Below are 22,457 nucleotides of genomic sequence, written 5' to 3'. Positions count from 1 at the left end.
ATAATTAAGATACATACAATTACCAGGAAATGCAAAAGGACATTTTTACTGATCAAGAAACAAAGGCAAATGAGCCTAAAATGATCTTTATGAGAAGCAAGTGAAATGTTAACTCAGATTTTCTCTTTTATTAACTTCTACAGTAAAAAGTTTCTAAGAGAAAAACAAATGCTACACCTTATGGGCAACTGCAATCTAGAATTTCCATCTTACCAAACTGAGTTCCCTATCACCTCGTAATGTTCCAAGTCTGCGTGGAGGTCCGACTGTCCATCATCCACTGGATTACATCTGGAAATTCACTGCCTGACTATGACACAAACCTCAGAAATAGCATGGGTGCAGAAACAGATGAAGTGGATAAGCTCACAAATGAAAATTACTCTTTGGGTACATAAATACACTTCCTAACATGCTTCTAGCTTACGAAGTGATTATTTAGAGCAGTGGTTCTCAACCTGTGGGCCACAACCCCTTTGGGAGCCACAAATCAGATATCCTGCAAATCAGATATTTACAATTCACAACAGTAACAAAATTGCAGTTATAAAGTAGCAACAAAATAGTTTTATGGTTGTGGGTCACCATAACATGAGGACATGTATTAAAAGGTTGCAGAGATAGGAAGGTTGAGAACTACCTTCCTGGTCAGCTCAAAATATTGCCAGGAAAAAAAAAATACACTTAAGACTCTGAATTTTAAGTAAAATATAGGATATTTAAGATATTATTATATGTCTCTAGTCAACAGATTTCACTTTATAATAAAATAAATTTTAAATGATGAAAGTTAATATTCACTCTTCATGCATGTCTTCAACAAAGATCATAATTTCTCAGCCCCAATTCTAATTTCATTCAAAATTTTTTTACAGTATAAATACATAAAAGTCTTTATTTGACACTTTCTGATGTGACAACACATAATATATATCTGTGACAAATCACCCTATAAAGCTATAAAGGAAGCCCTCACAAACCGGGAAGACAAGGACCAACAAGTGTTTTCGCTACATCCAGAAAACACAAAGTTTTTATATTCTAAGAGAAATTTTCGGCAGGGTTGGGAGTGGCGGGGGGAGGTGGTGACAAGCAGACACTGATGGCTGCACAAGCATCCTGCAGACACCCTGCAGGCAGCTCTCTAGTTTCCTGGGCTTATGCTGTAGAGGTACTGGCACAATGGGAAGTTCAATACCATAATTGCTTATTTCTCTGTTCCTAGCACAAGAGGTAAAGACAAAAATTAAGCACACATAAATAAATATAAAATGCTTTAGTTATTTTTAAAGGATGTAAATTTACAACCATTACACAAATAAGGAAGAAGCACTGGGGTGGGGGTGGGGAGGGTGGGTTGAAGCAGTGTTCCAAAGGTTCAGTTTACAAGGACCTCACACAAAGTTTTTTTTCTTGCCTCTGCAACTCTTACTAGAAACAGTATTATTTGTTGAAAATGCACTAGCTGCCAAGAGCTACGGTCCATCTAAAGCAAAACTCTTAAGATGGAAATAGAGTGCTAATACAAAAAAAGGATAGGATTCTGTATACAAATTTCTGTAACAATCTCTTTAAAAACAAGGTGAAATTTTAATTTTGATATATCCTTTTGCCTAAAAATGTGTAAGAACAGATAAAATTATAGACCATATACTAATGTATTGAAGCAATCGGAAGTAATGAAATTTCCACTCTCTAATTAACCTTTTCTGTAAGTTATTGGGAATTCAGCACTGCCCTTGGTTCACATGAGGAACAATGGGAAAATTTTCCGAATGGTTGAACACTAACCCTGACAAGTGTGGAGAGCCAACTACAATACATTATATGGTAGCATAACTTGCCACCCACGCTGCTGAGAGAACAGCTTTCAAACACATGCATTGAGCTGGAAAACCACAAAATCCCTTATTACACATTGTCTTTCTTACTCTAGGTGAAATATATCATCAATTCTTTCCATTATAAATTTTTATATATCACTATTTTTGAAACCCATTTATAATGTGTTGTTTTCTGACGATGTAGAAGATGTCCTTTTTAAAGGAGAAAATATACTAGTTTTCATTCTCCTGCAGTGTTACAAATAAAGACTGATACAACAGGACAAAATCTCCTACCATTTTAGGGATCCATATTATCTAAGATGAGCTTCAAGATAAAACTCCATTTCTTTGCTCACCACTGGAAAAGAACTCACTGCAATACTAGCATCAGTAACTCACACGGGTAAGTGCAGAGCAAACACACACACACCTACTCTCTCAGAAATTCAAATACACTATTTCACTACTTTTTTGAGATTCAAGACAGTTAAAATGTTTTCTAATGAGCTTCCTGTAATATTTTTGCCTGATTTATTCCTCTCCCAAATGCATCTCATATCTTTTATATTTCCTTTTCCCAACTCCTGTCCAGCATGATCCATTTCCATGGATAGCCCACTAGCTGAATTACATTTCAAAAGTAAAAGATGTTAATGCTTTTTCTAGGGTTTTCATTTACCACATTGTTGGCAAAGACAATTTTATTTTTAAGTATTTCTATAATGATAGGATCAATTAGATATTCAAATGGGCCTGAAACATAACAATACATAACATAACAATACTGGCCATCTAAGGAAATTTTACCTTAACAACCTATAGCTCTATAATTTGCTCCAAGTCAATAATGCATTTTGACAGAAACTCCAAAGGAGAGCCATACATGCAGCTCCCAACATCCTCATCAAGATTTCTCCCCAAGGAAAGAAAGTGCTACCACTTCTCTGAAGCTTTCTACAAAAACAAGTGTCTGCTCTACTTAAAATAGTAACAAAACCTTTAAGTTATCAAGCACTATTCATATCTTAAAGCACAAAGAGCATGTTTTTTGAATGCTTATTATGGGATAAACAATATGAACAAATGTGTAAGATGATCCTTGATTTTCTGCCACTATCATCAGTGCAAAGTTCTAACACCATTCCAGAAAAGGATTATACTCAATTATTAATGAGAAATACCGTGAAGATTAATGAGTAAGTAAATAAGGGTGTTTTGACATTGATATGGTTAAATCAATATCTAACTTATATTAATGGTGAATAAACATTACCACTTTTTATATCCCTTCCTTCTCAAGTACGCTCATAGATATAAATGTGCACATGATTATTGACACATGCTTGCAGCTACATACATGCCTGTTCTCTCTCTCTCTCTCTCTCTCTCTCTCTCTCTCTCTCTCTCTCTCTCACACACACACACACACACAGAGATACAAACTATCACACATCAGTTTCTAAGGCAAAAAGTACTATTCGTTATTCCAGACCACAAAACACAAAAAGTTTTACTAACGCCCCTGGTGTCGAGACATCAATTTCTTTCCAAGAATGATTTTTCAGAGGTCATAACTCTTCTCTAGGTGTTTGTCTTTGGTTTCATTAAACGATGTTAAGGAGGCATGCCCTGAGTCAGGCAGTGGTAGTGTACACCTTTAATCCCAGTACTTAGGGGCAGAGGAAGGCAGATCTCTGTGAGTTTGAGGTCAGCTTGGTCTACAAAGTGAGTTCCAGGACAGCCAGGGCTGTTACACAGAAAAATCCTAGCTTTAAAAACAAGAATAAAAACAAAAAGAAAAAGAACAAAGTGGCATGCCTTGAACACTTCGAAAACTCAGTAACTTCTGCCAGCTTTCCCACCTTTAGGATGCTATGATGACTCTCACAGCTTCATTCACTGTTTAGCAAAAAAGTTTAGGAAAATAAATATGCAATTAGGAAAAGCAGAGCTTTTCTGAAACTTTTAGCTTGGTTTACATCTTGACAGTTAAGATGCACATAAATTACTTCTTTTTTAAAAAGAAAAATTCTATTTATATTCTCTACTGCATCAATTTATTGCTGTAAATTTTTCATTACCAACTAAAAATAGTACATTCTTCAAGACAAGGAAAAGTATAAGTGCTCAGAAGTAAAACCCAAAGTTATTCATACTACTAAATCAGCTTTATTTTTAAAATGATGCCAATAAAAATGAATCTTAAAACATAAAACACTTGGAGAACAAAGTGCAAAATTCAAAGGCAAAAGTTACCCTACCAGAAGATCAATGTTTCAACATAACATTAGATTAGATTTCGTTATGTCAACATAACATAACTATTAGATTTTGTGTTAGTAGACAACATGAAATGGATTTAAATTGCTTAACTGTTCCTTTACACACAACAGTAATCCACTGATAGTGTAATTTCAATGAATTAAATGTGTACTATATAAAACCAATAGAACCTGTATTTGTATAAAAAGCAGATGAGTTGTTGGGGTGGACACCAAATGCCAAATAGTAATGATTTTTAAAAGTCAACAAGTGACACTTCAAGCAGCAGCCAACATAAAGCCAGAGGGAGAAGCTGGAAAGGGCATTTGCATATGACTGAGACCACCGTCACTAGTGGACAGGACATAAGCATCAGCACCGTGACTAAAGCTAAGTGTCCACTATTGCTCAGTTTATAATGGATGCCTACATAACATATCTCATCTCATCTTTACAGTAATTAAATAGGGTAGGAACTGTGAATCTCAGTTTTTTTTAAATAAATACTAAAAAATAAAAAGGAGAGACCATATTATAAAGTAAGTGATAATGCCAAGACTCCAATCCTGATCTGACAGGCTCTAAACATCAAGCAGCGTGTGGCAAAGACAATCTAGAAGCCTGTTCCTTCTCTGGTTTAGGTCTCATCCTTCTGTCCTACTCTGAAAACAATGTTTAAATCCCAGATTGCAAATGATGAAGCAGACTGCCCCTCCCCATCAGCCAAGGTTGAGAACTTGGAGTTCAATGGCAAGTACACGGTGAACAGACCACCTCAGTTTAAATGGAGTTCAGTGAGTCGTGGGAATTCCATATTCTAATAATCTGGACTTCAATTAACAGAAAACTCTCAAACATGAATTCCAAATTTATCTTAAGCAAGTCCCTCCCAACACAAGGCAGCTCTTAATGCAAAAGAAATATTCCAAAGGCAGGAGCACCCCTCAAAATCTCATTGACAAGTCTCAGAGAAACAGTAAAATGACTTTTTAAAAATAATTAATGAGACTAACATTTCCCAACAAAATCTTATCAACTAGCTGAGCATAATTTTTTTCTGATCTTACCCTCTGCATCAGCTCCTGCCTCCGAGTTCCTGCCCTGCCTGAGTTCCTGTCCTGACTTCCTTCAGGGATGAACAGTGATATGGAAGTGCAAGATAAACAAACCCTTTCCTTCCCAACTTGCTTTTTAATCACAGCAATAGTAACCCTAACTAAGACAGTGAAATAATCCAGAACTGATAAGAACTGTCTGCCTTCTCTCACATGTGGAACCTGTGTCTTATGAAACTTAATACTTTGTATGCTAATTAAAATTCAAAGCAATAAATGTAAGCATACATATATAAAACTGGAGAATAGAAAGGTGGATGCCAGAGGTTAGAGGTGTAGGGCTGTCAAGATGCTATTAAAGGATACAAACTTTCAGTCTAATAGGAGGAATCAGTTCAAGAGATCTATTTACATCATGGTAACTATGGACAGTAATATATGGTGTGGGAAGTCCTTCTGTATATGTGTTGTTTTTATTGGTTAATGAATAAAGAGGCTGCTTTTGACCAATGGCTTAACAGAACATAGCCAGGCTGGAAGAGATACATATAGAGAGAGTAGGCGGAGTCAGTAAGAAGCCATGAAGCCCCACCAGAGACAGGCGCCGCCGGACAGAACCTTGCCAGTAAGCCATAGCCACGTGGCAATACACAGGTTAATAGAAATGGGTTAAATTAAGAGGTAAGAGCTAGCCAATAAGAAGCTAGAGCTAATAGGCCAAGCAGTGATTTAATTAATTTAATTAAGTTTCTGTGTGGTTATTTTAGGGCTGAGCAGCTAGGAACAAACAAGCAGCCTTCCCCAACAAATATATTCTATACTTGACAATTACTAAGACAGTTTTTTTTTATTATGTATGTCGGGGCAGGGAACAGACAGCTCTTTGCTTCTAACCATATGGGTATCAGGTATTGACCTCAGTTCATCAAGTTTGTCAGCAAGCACCCTTACCCAAGAAGCCATTTGACCGGCCCAATAAATGGTAGATTTTAAGGTGTTCTCAATACAGAAGAAAGAAGAGGAAAAGAACAAGAAGAGAAGGAAGGGGGAAGAGGAGAAGGAAGAAAGGAAGAAGTGTTAGAGTTGGTAGAGTGCTTACTGTGCAAACAGGAGGACTGAGTTGGACCCCAGAACCCACATAAAAAGCTGGTCATACTGACACATGCTTATTGTGATCCTAGCACTGCGGGGTGGAGATAGGTGGATCTTTGGGGCCTTCGAGCCAGCATCATCCTAGCCTATTTGATAATCTCCAGGTCAGTGAGAACCTGTCTTAAAAAAAAAGGGGGGGGGGGCGGAATCTGAGGAGGAACACCTACAGTTGCCCTCTGGCCTTTACATGCATACACATACACAAAAACGTTGTGAAGGAAAGTATATGCTAATATGCTTTATCTAATTCTTCTGCAATGTATGTACATACTAAAACATTTTGTAAACATAGTATTTTTATTGGGTTACATAACCAACTATCTGAACCATTTCCCTAGGAAATTATTTAGTCAAAACCCAGACCTTTTGTTACTAGTTCTTTGAGGGCCGCAGAGACGATTTAGTGAGTGTAGTGCTTCCAGGAACCTGAGTTTACACAGTCAGTCATCAGAGTCTGTGAGTTTGTGATCCTGACTGCTAACGGGGGCAGAGAGGAGAATCACAGCCCGGCATGTGCAGTGGAGAGGAGACTCTGGCTCAAGAACAGTAGAAGAGGAATACCAACACTGCGCTAGCTCCTGTTGTGACCACTGCGGAGAGGAAACCTTAAATGAGATGTCTCCACCAAATTGCCTATAAGCAAGCCTGTGAGTCATTTTCTTAATGATCAGTGTGGGAGGGCCCAGCCGATCAAGGGTGGTACCATCCCTGGGCAGGTGGTCCTGGATGTTAAAAGAAAGCAGACGGAGTAAGCCTGTTCCTCCATGGCCTTTGCTTTTGTTCCTGCTTCTAGGTTCCTGTTTTGAGTTCCTGTCCTGACTTCCCCTAGAGATGGACTATAAACTGTAATGGACTTTAACATGAGCTTTAACATTAAATAAAGCTATTATGAACAAGCGTACTTAACACAAAACAAACCTATTATGAATAAACCTATATAAACTCACCAAGCTGCTTTTTAGCCATGATGTTTATCAGAACAATAGAAAGTAAAGTAAGACAGATCTCAAGGTCATCCATTGACTTTCTCAAGGTCGTCCACTGATCTCTACAGGTGCACCATGGTATGCAGAGTTCTGTGTTTTCTTTCTCTCTCTGTCTCTCTCTCCCTCTGTCTCCACCCCTCAAGTCTTCCCTACCTACTGTCTCTGCCTACTTGACTAAGCACCAACTAAATCAAAACTAGTTGTGATCATTCCTACACTAATTAGAATGTAGAATCTTCATTCTAAAAATACCACCAAAACAGCTGAGTTACTATTTCTGTTCATTAACCTTAACTTTAAGCACAAGAAGATATCCAAAAACATACAAATCCTCGTATGATGACTGTACTTAATTCTTTTATGAAAGAGAAACACTCACTGCCTTTTACATACAGCCTTTCATCCCAAGCCTTACTCCAATGTTTTCATTTCTTCGTTTTGAAAACTGAAGATCCAAAGGTCCTCTGCTTACCTAAACCGGTAAACCGAGCTGAGAGAGAAAGAAAGGTACCTGACTAAACTCCCTTCCTAGGATATTCTGCAAATGCTCTGGTGAGAAGGGGTGCAGAGCAGCTGCTGCAGTCCCTTCACCTCACTCACCAGTACTCAGGGCACCGAGAAGAGAAGTCCATGTTCAAGGCCAGCCTGGGCTACAAAGTAAAGTGGAGGTGAGCCTGGGCTATACAGGAAAACACTATCTCTAATAAAGAAAGAAAGGAAGGAAAAGGAAGCCACTTATGGTAGGATGTTTAAGCAGGAAGACTAAGAGTTCGGAAAAAAAAAAACCTGGACTAGTGAGATCTTGTTTCAATAAAACAAAAACCACAAGTCACCACATTATTAAGGGTAAGAGGGTCATGTACATAGTATAGTCATGTAGTAGAAATTTAGTCCCTAGCTTGGCACTATGGAAACTGTAAGAAGTGGTTTCTTGGAACTAGAGATGGCTCAGTGGTTAAGAAAAATGGCTGTTCTTCCAGAGGACCCATGTTCAGTTCCCAGCACCCATCTGGTAGCTTTACAGCCATTTGTAACTCCAGTACCCACGGATACAAAGCACTATTCTGGCCTCCATGGGCATCAGGGCACACATGTAATGAACATACATACATGAAGGCAAAACACTTGTCTTAGTTAGGGTTTCATTGCTGTGAAGAGACACCATGACCACAGCAACTCTTATAAAGGAAAACATTGAATTGGGATTGGCTTACGGTTCAGAGGTTTAGTCCATTATTAACATGGTGGGACATGGCAGCATGGAGGCAGACATGGTGCTGGAGAAGGAGTTCAGAGTTCTGCATCTAGATCCACTGACAGGAGGAAGAGACTGCTACACTGGGCATGCTACATCTGAGACCTTGAAGTCCTTGTGCCCCTCCTGTGACATACTTCCTCCAACAAGTCACAGCTCCCAATAGTACCTATGAGCCTATGAGGTCAATTTTACTCAAACTACCACAACCCTCATACACATAAAATAAAATAAGTAAATGTTTAAAAAAAAAAAAAGGAAGAATCAGTTCTGGGTCAGTGAGCTAACTCAGTGGTTAAGAGGACATACTGCTCTTGCAGAGGACCTGAGCTTGGTTCCTAGCATGCACACTGGATGGCTCACAACTTCCTCTAATTCAGCTCAGGGAACCTCTTCAGGCAACTGCACTCAAGTGCACACACCCACACACTCATACACATAATCAAAAAAAAATCTTTAAAATTGTATTTAAAAAGTAGGACTCGGAAGATTTTCCAGACATTGGGACATGTCCATGAAGGGCATCCTAGGACCCTCATTACTTCCTCTTCTCTCTTTTACTTCCAACTATGATGTGAACATCTCTACCCTACTGCATACTTTACACCAAGACTCGATGCCTTGCCATAGGTTGCAAAGCAAAAGGACTGATTAATCATGGACTGAAATCTCCCCAACTGTGAGCCAAAATCAACCTTTCTTATTCCTAAGCTGACTGTGTCCAGTACTTTTGTTATAGCAATAAAAAACTGATTAACTCAGGGGTTATGTGAAAATTGTGTATCTATCCATGGAAACAAAAAATAAAAGTGACCAGGTATGAGAGATCAATAAATAAAGCCTATTGTAGGCACAGGTATTTTCCCCATTCCTTGCTATCTATTTCTCCTCTTGCATCTACCCAATTCATTCTATGTGTGCTACAGCTTCCCTTATCTAATAGTTTGCTGTATTCTTTAAAAACACCAGTTTTTACGTGCTCCTTCGCCTTACCACCCAATCCAGCATATATCTCCTTTAACCACCAACCTCTCTTCTTGTTGCTGCAAACTTTGCTTCTATTTCTTGTGAGTCGAATTTATAAGAAAACACACACACACACACACACACACACACACACACACACACACACACACACACCCCTATCACAGGATCCATCAACCCTGCATCTGAGTGTACATCCAAGGAGTTGAAGCTAGGTCTGGAGACATGCACACTTGTGCCCACAGCAGCATCAGTCTTTAAACTGACAACACGTGGGACCAATGCAAGTATCCACTGGACAGAAAGAAGCAAAATGTCAAGTGTGGGAGTATGTAAATGAAATATTCTGAACTTAAAAGGAGGGAAATTCAGGCATAATGCTTTAAGACATCATGCTAAGTGAAGTAAGTCAGTCACAAAACACAAACATTGCATTATTTCACTTGCATAAAGATGTGTAGTATAGTCAAATTCATAAAAACCAGAAAAGAATATACAAATTCATGAGGACTACAGAGAAAAATAAAAAGCTATGATTTAATAAGTACAGAATTTCAGTTTTGAAAGTAAAAAGTTCTGAACATGTGTTGTACTACTGAACTATATATTTTAACTTTAATATATGTTGGTAAATTTTACAACTGAATTTTTTTCAACATCTATGACAGAAAATCCAATTTTCCTGGAAATTTTGAAACAAGCTAGACAAGCATAGGTTACTGGCCAACCTATATACTAAAAGATTTAATGAGTTTTTGTGCTAAGTTTCAGCCACACATCCTCCTCCCTGTTTAGCTGGGCTATCTGATGAACAAGAGGAACTGAGCTAGGTCTGACAGTATACACCTGTAATGCCAGCACCAGAGGGCAGAAACATGTGGACCATGAGCTCTAGGTCAGCCTGGGTTGTACACAGTAAGTTCAAGGCAAATGGGTGGGGGCAAAAGTAATCAGTAATCTGTATCTCTGAAATCATACCATCTTCACTTTTGAAAGTAAAGTATGTATTTCTATCAAAATATATTCCGTCACATACACAAAGTTACAGTTTCTTCCTGCTCTTTAGCTGTCATTGTCACTACTCTGCATGGAAGCAACAGCACAATCTGTAACCACTAAGAAAAAATGGGACCTTAAAAGCCAAGAGGAAGCACACACCTTTAATCCCAGCACTTGGGAGCAGAGGCAGTCAGACCTCTTTGAGTTTGAAGCCAGCCTGGTCTACAGAAGGAGTTCCAGGGCAGCCAAGACTACACAGAGAAACCTGTCTCAAAAAAAGAAAAGATAGGAATAGAGAAGAGAAAACCAATAAATGAGATGAATAAATAAATAAAAAGTAACAGGGGTAGGGTAGTGACCTTAGGGGCTAGCAAGATGGCTCAGCTGTGTCCACTTCTCCAGGAGTCAAAGTCCCCAAATGCAAGTCTGAACACCTGAGTTTAATCCCAGGAACGAATGTAAAGGTAGAAGTAGAGAACCACAGCACAAAGCAGTTCTCTGACCTTCACATGTGTCAACCCTGTCTCTGTCTCAGTGTCTGTCTGTCTCCCTCTCTCTCTGTCTCTGTCTCTGTCTCTGTCTCTCTCTCTCTCTGTCTCTGTCTCTCTCTCTCTCACACACACACACACACACACACACACACACACATGAATGTCCTTCAAAATCATCCTATTTGGTACAAATACAGTTTGAGCATTCCTAATCTAAAAATCTAAAATCCCCAAAACTCCAAGTACTGATTTTTTTTAGGATGACTTTGCATTATTTATAGAAGTTGTGCTTAACTTATTCTCTTCTAGAGTTATCAACATCAAGTATCAAGTAATATTACAAAAGAAATCATAGTGGGCACATTAGACATTGCTGGCATTTAAAAATATTGAACTATGAGTTGGTGGTTTTCATATTCCTTTTTTTAAAATTGATTTATTTATTAAAAATTTCCACCTCCTCCCCACCTCCCCTTTCTCTCCCCGTTCCCCCTCCAAGTGCTGATAAACAAAATATTCCACAGGACAAAATTTTCAAGAACAAAGTGACTAAAACAGTCATAAAATTCCTTTCATACTACATATATATATGAAGAGTAAGTGAATTGCATTTTAGTCCTTATAATTTTTAAATCTTAAGTCCTAAGTACTTTTAGTCTCAAGTACTAAATAACTGAATAACGGCTAATAATCTGTGCTGGCATTTCCATGGACTCAGCCCTAACAAAGTTTTTCCTACTACTATTGTTAGTATTCAGGCATCTGTATTGGCCTGCCCTTGAGGTGCTGACAGGATATGTCTTCTCCTATGCATATTCCCTATGTTCCCTTATAAAAGGTGGGCCTTACCCACCTCCCATCTCTTTCTCTGTGTGTGTCTCTCCCCAAGCCCTAGCTCTGCCTCTCCTGTCCCCAGAAGTTGGTCTCCCCTCCCCTCCTTTCCCATTCACTTTCTCACAATAAAAAAAAACCTCTTCACCTGAGTTCTGCCACATGGCATCTTTTTCTCATATGCTGCTTTTTTAAAAATTACAATTATACTCCCTGTGTGAGCTAACACCACTTCTAAGCTGCTACTTACACACTGATGATCCTCAAATCTACCTGAAGAGAAGCCAGAAACTAGTGACCAAAATTAATCTCATCTATCTAATTCCTCTTCCCACCCTCCCGATACACAATCATTAATCCTGCACTCAGTTTCTAGTAAATGGTAACATTCTCCTTACATAGACCCTATTCATAGTCCCGATATACCCCTGGTGGCCATCAGCCACAATTCCTTCCACATACCTTTAGATGCACTCCTTCCTCTTGAACTGATCTAACCTCAAATAAATCCTAATGTCACCAGGATGTCAGCAGCCAGGTCTGCAGCACCATCAAATCAACATTATTAGCATTTTCTAATCTAAAATTTAAACTCCAAAGTCCAACTATTTGATTTCTGCCTCCTATATATTTTCATTGAAACTCTTAAGTGTCGCTAGACAGAGTGAGGATTTTTTTTATTTCACAGTCTTTGTTTTAATTTCTCTTCAACTCTATCAGTTCATCTGTGTTACCCACCCTTCTTCAGGATTATTGCTGTTCAGGGAGAGCTTTCAAATAAGGGCACTAATGTTGAATTTTTAAATCTTTTTATTTTGTTTTGTTTTTGTTTTTTGAGACAGGGTTTCTCTATGTAGTCCTGGCTGCTCTGAAACTCTTTCTGTAGACCATACTGGCCTGGAACTCACAGAGATCTGCCTGCTTCTGATTCCTGAGTGCTGGGACTGCTGGGACTGTAGACCAAGCTGGCCTCAAACTCAAAGATCAGCCTGTCTCTGCCTTCAGGATTAAAGGTATATGCTACCTACCACCACCCAGCTGCAAGCTGTTTTTTTCCAAGAAGAGTTTAGAAACAACTTTGAGTGCCTTCAAGATATGTGTAAGAAATTACTTCAGCTTGGGCATTGTGGTGCATGCCTTTAATATCAGCACTAGGGAGGCAGAGGCAGAAGGAGCTCTGGGAGTTCAAGGCCAGCCTTGTCTACAAAATGAGTTCCAGACAGCAGGGCTACACAGAGAAAGCCTGTCTTGAAAAAAAAACAAAACAAACAAACAAAAACAGTAAAACCCCAAAACCAAAATGACTTCAGTTCATATTTAAGCACAGAAAGTTCCATAACAATCTTAAAAAGAGCTAGAATTAGCAAATTGTTAAGTTTTTGTTTGATTTTTCTAAAATGTTTAAATAATTACATCAACTCTGTTATTTAGATAAAATTTTCTTTACATATTATTTTCCTTTCACAGATCAAAACACTATTAAGTGAAAACATAATATTAAAATACAAAAGATTTACCAGGAGGGGGTGGCATGCCATCAGTCCCAGCACTCAGGAATCAGAAGCAGGCAGATCTCTGTGAGTTCCAGGCCAGTATGGTCTACAGAAAGAGTTTCAGAGCAGCCAGAACTACATAGAGAAACCCTGTCTCAAAAAACAAAAACAAAACAAAACAAAACAAAAAGATTTAAAAATTCAACATTAGTGCCCTTATTTGAAAGCTCTCCCTGAACAGCAATAACCCTGAAGAAGGGTAACACAGATGAACTGATAGAGTTGAAGAAAAATTAAAACAAAGACTGTGAAATAAAAAAAAATCCTCACTCTGTCTAGAAAATCTCTTCTGTAAATGTAATTTTTGCTTATAAAATCTCATCAATAGCTTATGCAATCCTCTTAAACACCAACTTATAAAATTTAAAAATAAATATGTGGCATATAAATAAAATCAATTTTGGCAAAAAAAAATCAATTTGACCCAAGCCAATTTTTTTTTCTTAAAAAAAAGATTTATTTATTTGCTATATATACAGCATGTTTGCCTGCAAGCCAGAACAGAGCATCAGATCTCATTACAGATGGTTATGAGCCACCATGTAGGAACTGAACTCAGGACCTCTGGAAAAGCAGTCAATGCTCTTAACCACTGAGCCATCTCTCCAGCCTCCAGGCAGTTTTCTATCAATATAAAGTCCATTTTAAGTGCCTCCTCAGCTACACTACAGAACACTGGAGAGCCTCTGTAGAGAGTCTTCAGTAGAGACACAAAGATCCAGCCATGTTCTATAACGGGAATGAAGGGAATGATGGCAGAAAAGAATCATATAAGATACATAAGGTAGTCATTCCTTTTTCTCACCTTCAGTTCTTAAGTTACTACTTCAAATCAGTAAGATTACAAAAAATAAGTATTTAAAATGTTTTAAGTAGCCAGATCCATAATTTCTAGAAAAAAAAAGAACTATTTAAATACTTGAATATATACTAGAGCCACTCATAGGCAAAAATCCATGGAGAAATACAAAAGGATTTATTTAGACTTTCCATTCAGTTAAACCAGTCCTATAACTTATGAAATGATGGCTCCAAGCTCTCATAAAAGTTCCATGATTTAATCACGTCTTTAGCATCTGAATTCAAAGAAATCTCTCTTTAAATGTAATTCATGTAGTGGATAACTGTTAAAAAAAATATGATCTTACTTCATCTCTCCTTAAGACACAAAATACTATTTGACACTTCTTGAGCATATAGAAGGAAAAAAGTAAATGTAAGAAAATACCTAAAAAGATATATAACTAAAAGTATCATTAACTGTAAAGGTGCTATTAAAAGAACATCCAGAACTTGTGGTTCTTTAGTGAGAATTAAACAAAGCATTATTCTATTCATTAAGTTATTCCAGAAAATAGATCGTCACCCGGCACTCCTTAGGATTGCTGGTCTCATGAGGCAGTATCGTCACCACATAGAAAGATACAAGAGAAAACTAAGACACTGCCTGTAAGACTCCCTTCTCTAAACCAGTAATACCTAAGAATTTAAACAGCAGATGCAAAGACTAGATATTAAAGTATACCAAGGTCCAGATATCATTTAAAGTTTCTCCTATTATTAACCTCTCAAGCCCTAATTTTGCATTGTCAAACTCACTACAGAATATAAGAGAGCCTCATAAACACAGAGATCTTGTATGAGAAGTACCCTTCCCCAAATCCATCAGAGTTTTTTTTTTTTTTTTACTATGATTCTATTCTAGGAAAAACTACAACTAAGGCTAGCTGAAGCTCTGAGCTGATGACGACTAGCAAAGTCTAGAAAATAAATGCCACAGTGACATCTAGTGGGCATTTCAAACAGCATCCACCAGACCAGACTATTTCTAGTGCTCACACTAGGACAACTTTTACCTGTAACCCCAAATGAGGAAAAACTGTTGCCATAAAAATCCTCTCATTATGAGCAATCCATTTTGGTAAACATGAACTATGTAACAAATCATACAATTAAATGCCTCAAGTCCTCATAACACAAGGCACTGATTAAGTGTACTAGATCACTAAAAGGCTATCAACTGATCAAATGGGATCTGACTTTAAAAAAAATCAAGATATTTTGAATTAAGAAACATTAAAACAAAGCCATTCAATGGTGGTACATGCCTTTAATTCTGGGTGTTGGAAAGAGAAGGCAGGTGAATCTCTGAGTTTGAGGCCAGCCTGATTCAAAAAGTGAGTTCCAGGACAGCCAGAGCCTCACAGAGAAACCCTGTCTCGGGGGGGGGGGGGGGGGGGGGGGGGGGAGAATTAAATAAATAAAAGAAAACCAGCTGATCTATTTGTGAATCTATTCAAGAACAAGAAGTGCATAATGGTGTCAGAAAACATTTCAAATTAAAAAAGGTATATTATTTATAAAAATTTTTCAAAAACTAAAATTATTTTTCAAGGAAAATTCTTTAAAAGTAAAATAACCCAAGGGTGCTAGCACACACCTGTAATCTCAGCACAGCGTGGGAGGATGCTAGTTCAAGGCTAGCCTCAGCATCATGGTAAGTTCCTGTCTTAAAAAGAAAAGAAAAGTAACAGTATACATATACAGGAGACCAGGTAGCTGTCTTAAAAAACAAACAAGCCCTGACATCAGCAAGATGGAGAAATGGAACTTGGCAATATCTCTCAATTAGACCAACTTTCTACACCTGTACACAAAAACGCCTCTGTAAAAGCTAATAAGAAAGTCAGATGAGACTACAGAACCTGTAGGAGGGTGGGGTCTATCAGGCAGGACAGGAAAAGCAATTCTGTATCTCTCGTGTCCCTCTTCCTACAGTCTCAAGCAGTGCAGTGAGAAGAGATGTCCTCTGCCTGAACTTTGCTCAGACCCCAATGTGGAGTCCAATCCAGGAAGGGCCAGATAGAGCAAGACACCACAGCTCCTAACTAAACCGATACCCATGGATTCTCATCAAGTGTGCACTGTAAAAGGAGAGATCTAGGTTCAGCTCTGCCTGGCATACTCTGGATATGGGCCTACCCCATCACCACTCTAGTCCCCAAAGACTTAGGCCCTAGGTATAATGCAGGACCAAAACAGCCCTGGCATCTTTGAGCTCTGTACTGTCCCAATAACAAGCTGCATCCCATGGGCCAAGGCTTTAGTCCTGTCCCACCATCACACCATCCTTCCCCAAGTCCTATTCATTAGGCTAGCACCTGCTGTGGGTGAGCATCCACAGACAAAGGCACGGTCTTCCACTGTTCCAGGCTGAAGGAATAGGTAGACTAGGTAGACTCCAATACTGATCTGGCCGCCACAAGTCCATGCTACAAGACCACATCTATGGGCTGTTCTGATTTTTAGGGGTTTTGTTTTGGGTTTTGTTTGGTTTTAGATTTTTGTTGTTTTTCTTTCAGATTAGCATTTGAAACAACAGGTCACAAGCAAAACCCTGCAGATTTAGCCTGCAAGTCTGTACCTACAAACCAATCCTACAAAGAATCCTTTAAACTCAGGCTTTAGTGACCCTAAGGATGAGACTTGGTCAATCATACCTAGGATCCAAAAATTGAGATTCTATAAGTATTAGTATAAATCCAGGTTTTAGACATGCCCTTCTGGACTTAGGAATCAGGTCTAACTCAGTGCCCTAGCAGTGGGAAGACTCCTCTGGACTTTGGTTCCAAGTCTATTCCAAAGTGCAACAAGTCCTTCCCAGCGCTCCAGTGGGCCTAGGCAATAGCTCTGTCTCAGCACATGGCAGGCTCCAGTGGGCCTAGGCAATAGCTCTATCTCAGCACATGGCAGGCTCCAGTGGGCCTAGGCAATAGCTCTGTCTCAGCACATAAGCCCTTTACACTCAGGAGCAAGACTAGCACAAAGCTATGCCAGCCCCGCAGACACAGACTTCTAGCTGTGCTGCACTAAAAAACAAGCTCTATTTCTGTTAAGACACCAGACTTACACAGCTCATCTACTGGAAGCAGGCCAGCCCATCAGAGAACTGAGGACTCCAATGTCAAACATACTCATGGATCACATCGGCTGTCCTTCCCAGAATCTCCAGATGGGCTGGCTGGTGGTGGGCTTTCCCAGACAGTCTTCACAGACTGGAATAATTTCCTTCTTCTTCAAGTATACAGACAGTAAGATCATGGCATAAGAATCAAGAACAATCCATAAAATACTACCCAACCGAAAGAACAAAATAAAGCACCACTGACTATCACAGGGGAAATGGAGTGCCCTAAAACTGCCTGAAATCCAAACGAGCTGCTTTAAGAAAACTCAAGATTTAAAAATAGAAATAATTCAAAAAAATAGTACAATAAAAACTCAAAATCAGAAATGTAAGAAGTGGATGTTGTTTATTTAACCAATCAAATCCTAGAGCTGAAAATATAATAAAAAATTTAATGCACAAGAGCAGAAACAATCTAAAGAATCTATGAAATTATACCACAAGAGGAAAACCATGGAAAGTCCTGATGAAAGCTTGCAAAATTTATGACCTAAAAAAAAAATAACCAAGTTATAGGAGCTCCAGTAGGATGACAAGCAGCAAACTCATTTAAATAACTAAAATGGATTAGAGAGATGGCTCAGCAGTTGAAAGCACTTGCTGTTTTTCCAAAGAACCTGAGTTTGGATCCAACACCCAAGTTCAGTGGCTCACAATCCCCTCTAACTCCAATTCCAGGGGACCTCTTCTAGCCTCCAAAAGCTCCCCGAACATGTGTGCATACACTAACACAAATATACACACATACACATATAAAAAATAATTCACATTAAAAGCATATAAATTTAAATTTTTAATATATAAGAGCAAAAATTCTTCCCAAATCTGGGTAAAGACAAAAATCTAGGAACACAAAGGTCAAATATCTCTAACCAGATTCAATCCAAACAAGGTGTCACCAACCCCTGGCTGGGAAGGGCTTTGCAGTGATACAGCTCCTTCTGACTCCCCCATGCTTCTGGATGTAATCCCCAACACTCACTGAGGAACTAAGCTGGACTTGGATGGAATGGCTTCCCCGATGTATTCTACTGTGCTACTGTGCTAGTTAGTTTTGTGCCAGCTTGACACAAGCTATAGTCTTCTGAGAGGAGGGACTTCAACTGAGAAAATGCCTCCATAAAGCAGGGCTGTAGGCAAGCCTATAGGGCATTTTCCCAATTAGCAATTGATGGGGGAGGGCCCAGCCCAGTGCAGCTGGTGCTGTCCCTGGGCTGGTGGTCCTGGTTTCTAAAAGAAAGCAGACAGAGCAAATAATGGGAATAAGACCCTTCCATGGTCTCTGCATCAGCTCCTGAGCTGCATGAGTTACTTCCATCACTGCTATTAATGATGAACTGTTATATACAACTGTGAACAAAATGAAGCCTTTACTCCCCTAAGTTGTTTCTGGTTATGGTATTTCATCACAATAACAGCACCTCTAACTAAGTGCCCTGCCTGGCATGTACGGACACTTGTTTCTCTTGTTTCCCCAAGAAAACATAATGATTCTATATAACAAGGCATACATTTGTTGAAGCAGTCAAGTAAAATTTTGCAAACGTAAGTTGTTATTAATTACAATAAACAGCCATTACAAGTTTAAGATCTTTTATATAAAATTTGTAATCACAAATCTTTATGCAAATGATGAAGACTAAGATCAACAAATACCACCGGGAAAGTTACCTAAGCACAAAATAAGAAAAGAAAGAAGGTGCTAAGGACCTAATGTGATCAGAGGACAATGAACAAATGGCAGCAGCAAGTTCTGGCCTATCAGTCATCATGTGAGTACAGAGACTAAATCCTTCAATCAAACACTCATCAGCTCATGAGTGGACAAGCAATTGAGTACATGCTGCCTACATGTTACTGACCTCATCCTCAGGGACATGCAGACTCAGAGTAAAGGGACAGAAAAAGACATTCCATGAAAGTAGACTCTGAAGAGAAAAATGTTCCACAATTTAAAGGAGCAGAAGCTACATAGATGTATACATTTGTTAAACCACCAAATATTCTACTTAAGATTTGCATAAAATTGTATATGTTTCCCTTAAAAATGAATATTAATCAAATACTGATAACTCTTACTAATATATCATGCTCACATATTTGAAATAAATAAAAATGTTATAGTAAACATGGAATTCAACTCTAGCTGGTCTCTATCCCATCCCTTGACAACTAATTCAGTGGAAGCAGGTTGAGGACCTGGTTAGGGACCACTAGAGGCAGGTGAGTTCCTATTAGATAATGTATATTTCTTCCCTAGTTCAACCCCTAGGAGCTGATGCTTGTCTGGGTCTGCCCACACTTACTACCTTTTCTTCCCCTCTGCCTTTTCTTTCAGACACTGGCTAGAGCCTAAGTATGCATCCCCATATTCTGGGCTCCCTTCCTCTTCCTCTGAAATCCCTCCCTGCCACATAACCCTGCTACACTGTAGCTTAGTAATATGTTAGCTTATCTCAAGCAGCATGGCGTTTTCCCCCTTCTCTTCTCCATTTTCCTCCTCTGGGAAACTGTTAAATTTACAGTTTGCCTGCCCTTGGATTTTTCTTTTAAACTATAATAAATTGTCCATGTGCTTCCATGAGTTCATTCTTAATTTTTTTCCTTTTATTAATGAGATTAAGAACCCCAAAAGGAGGTCCTGATTTCCCAAGTCTCATAAGATAGCACCACCAGTATTTGTCAAGATGTCTGGTAACACTTGCTTCCTGCCTTTTAATTCTTTAGTCAGCAGAGAAAAGTGAGTATGTTTCTGTATCCTAGGGTGGCATCAGGAACCTGTAACTTATTTTGAAGAATTAAAAAATAATTTTAATAAAGCAAATATAGTGAAATATTAACATATTCCAAAGGTGAAGGGATTACTGTACAATTCTTTTTGCCTTTCTTATGCCTGAAAATTCGGTCATTAAAAAAAAAGATGAGAGTTCAAAAAATCACAAATATTATATGCACAGTTTTCAAAATAATTTTCTTGTTTATGACTGTCATATATAGAATGAGTTAAAGAAACACACATTTAAAAATAAAACAACTAAAGAACATACCCGAATTTCTTGAAGGTTGTGAAAATGATTTCCTACTCTGACTGAGATTTTGCTTGGAGTGTAGCTTTCATCAGATTTATAGTCTGCATAAATACACAATGTCTTCACTGTTGTTTTTCTTCTAAAAACAGTAAAATAAAAGTACACAGTTTATCACATCAAAAGGAAACAGTAAAATAAAAGCACGCCCTCTTCTGAGGTTAAATCAACAATCTCCTTTGGTTTCCCTTCATCTTGCAGGTGGAAACATATAAAAATGTAAGTTCATATGTAGTATTTTACATATTCAAACATACCTCATTGAGAACATGGTCAAGAACTAATGTATGGAAAGAAGCATTAGGTGCTTTAACATGCAAACAAATATTAATAATGCCCATCCTTTTTATCTAGACATTATTCAAGGAAAGGGTTCAAGCAAGCCTGGATTTCTTTACTAATTAATTAATTCTTTATACTGATACTTAAAAATACTTAGCTAAGTAAAAAAATCAGGCTCAACAAATAAGTATCATTAAAAAATAAAAAGTGCCGGACGGTGGAGGCTCACGCCTTTAATCACAGCCCTCAGGAGGCAGAGGCAGGCAGATCTCTGTGAGTTCAGTGTAAAGTAGTACTGCTGGGTAACACTGAGACCCTTAAGCAAAAGTAATCTGTGTCAAAAGTCAGCCTACAAAACAATGGGCTCTGGAGCTCTCCTCTGGGAAACCAAATCCACATACCTTAACTATTCATTAGAAAAAAGGGCAAAGATAAAGATTTTTCTTCAGAAAATGCATAAACCCATGTTATTCTGAAAGTGTTGACAGGAGATATTATGATGTTTCTTAAGAGACCAGAGCTGCCAAACTGACATCTTAGGAACACATCAAAGGAAAGCAAAGGATGCAGAGAAATTTTGAAAGGCTATTTGATGAGCCATAAGCAGGAAGTAAAGGTCTCCCTAAGACAGAATGATAAGAGACCACAGAAATTAAAAAGAAAAAACAAAAGTAGAGGTAAAGGATCAAGCTTTTTACATAAAAGTATGACTTCTAAGTTACGAAATTCGGGATAACTTCAACACCAAAACCTACATGAAAACCAGGGTGATTTTAGAAAGGCATAGAATGGTAATATTAATGAACATTAAAAACAACAGCAACATACAGCAAGAGAACACTATGTGGCTGACCCAGAACTAATGCTTCATTTGTATTCTCTCTTTGTCCTATCACCAATTTACTGCTTCTCTGATGAAAGAAATAACACTATGTAGATGATCACAGTAAAGTAGTCCCGCTTGGCAGAAGGAGTTCCCTTAGTAACACTAGGGTAAATGATGTAAGTAAAAAATGTTCATAAGGCCAGGCAGCGGTATCATACGCCTTAATCTCAACAGTCTGGAGGCAGAGGCAGGAGGATCTCTGAGTTCGAGGCCAGCCTAATTCTACAAAGAAAACCATGCTATCTCTGGATAACAGCACACTCAGGAGAGAGGTGGGATGACCAGACCTTCACTCTACTCACTGTCGCTGCACTGAACACCTGCTGCGCCACGACCAGACATGTGCTCTCTTCCTTCCTCCAATCACTTCTAATTTAATTTTAATTAACTGTATGTAGTTTGCTCAATACTCATTGACTGTTATCAGTTTAGAGTGATGAGAAGATATTTATAGTTACTTACATTTGAGCTAAATTATACTTCTTTTCTTGAAGCTTATTAATCTCCAGAAATGACAGATATACATATTTTTCTTGGTTTTTCAAGACAGGGTTTCCCTGTAGCTTTGGGGCCTGTCCTGGAACTAGTTCTTGAGACCAGGTTGGCCTTGAACTCACAGATTCACCTGCCTCTGCTCCCGCATGCAGGGATTAAAGGCGTGCACCCTAGCACCTGGCGATGACAGGTGTAATTTATGCTAAACACACAGTTATAGTACATCTGTAGAAGAGACTGCTACTGTGGCTGAAGTTAAAACTACTACTCTACAAGGCACAGCAAAACCTTTTTTAAACTACTAAATTTTGCCTCATACTGATTCAAAAAGCAACAATACTACAGAA

At 38.5% G+C, this 22,457-nt stretch overlaps 1 protein-coding gene across 5 annotated transcripts in view; it reads right to left on the bottom strand.

The window, feature by feature from the left end:
- The window catches only part of Anapc10 (anaphase promoting complex subunit 10), a 48,978-nt gene that overhangs the window by 12,638 nt on the left and 13,883 nt on the right, over positions 1-22,457 (bottom strand). For 2 of the 5 annotated variants that reach the window (XM_085682124.2, XM_085682125.1), the window contains exons 4-6: positions 20,409-20,529; positions 19,224-19,289; positions 15,835-15,903 (exon numbers count right to left, since the gene is read on the bottom strand). In XM_085682124.2, coding sequence (XP_085538250.1) covers positions 15,835-15,903; positions 19,224-19,289; positions 20,409-20,529 — 256 coding nt within the window. Of the gene's footprint in view, positions 1-15,834; positions 15,904-17,770; positions 17,852-19,223; positions 19,290-20,408; positions 20,530-22,457 lie in introns of those variants that run through there. The other 3 variants (XM_048440104.3, XM_085682126.2, XM_048440102.3) reach the window with 3 other exon arrangements.

Source organism: Myodes glareolus, chromosome 22, assembly GCF_982192425.1.
Source record: "Myodes glareolus chromosome 22, mMyoGla1.1, whole genome shotgun sequence".
Taxonomy (NCBI): domain Eukaryota; kingdom Metazoa; phylum Chordata; class Mammalia; order Rodentia; family Cricetidae; genus Myodes; species Myodes glareolus.
This window is presented reverse-complemented; position numbering and strand designations above follow the sequence as displayed.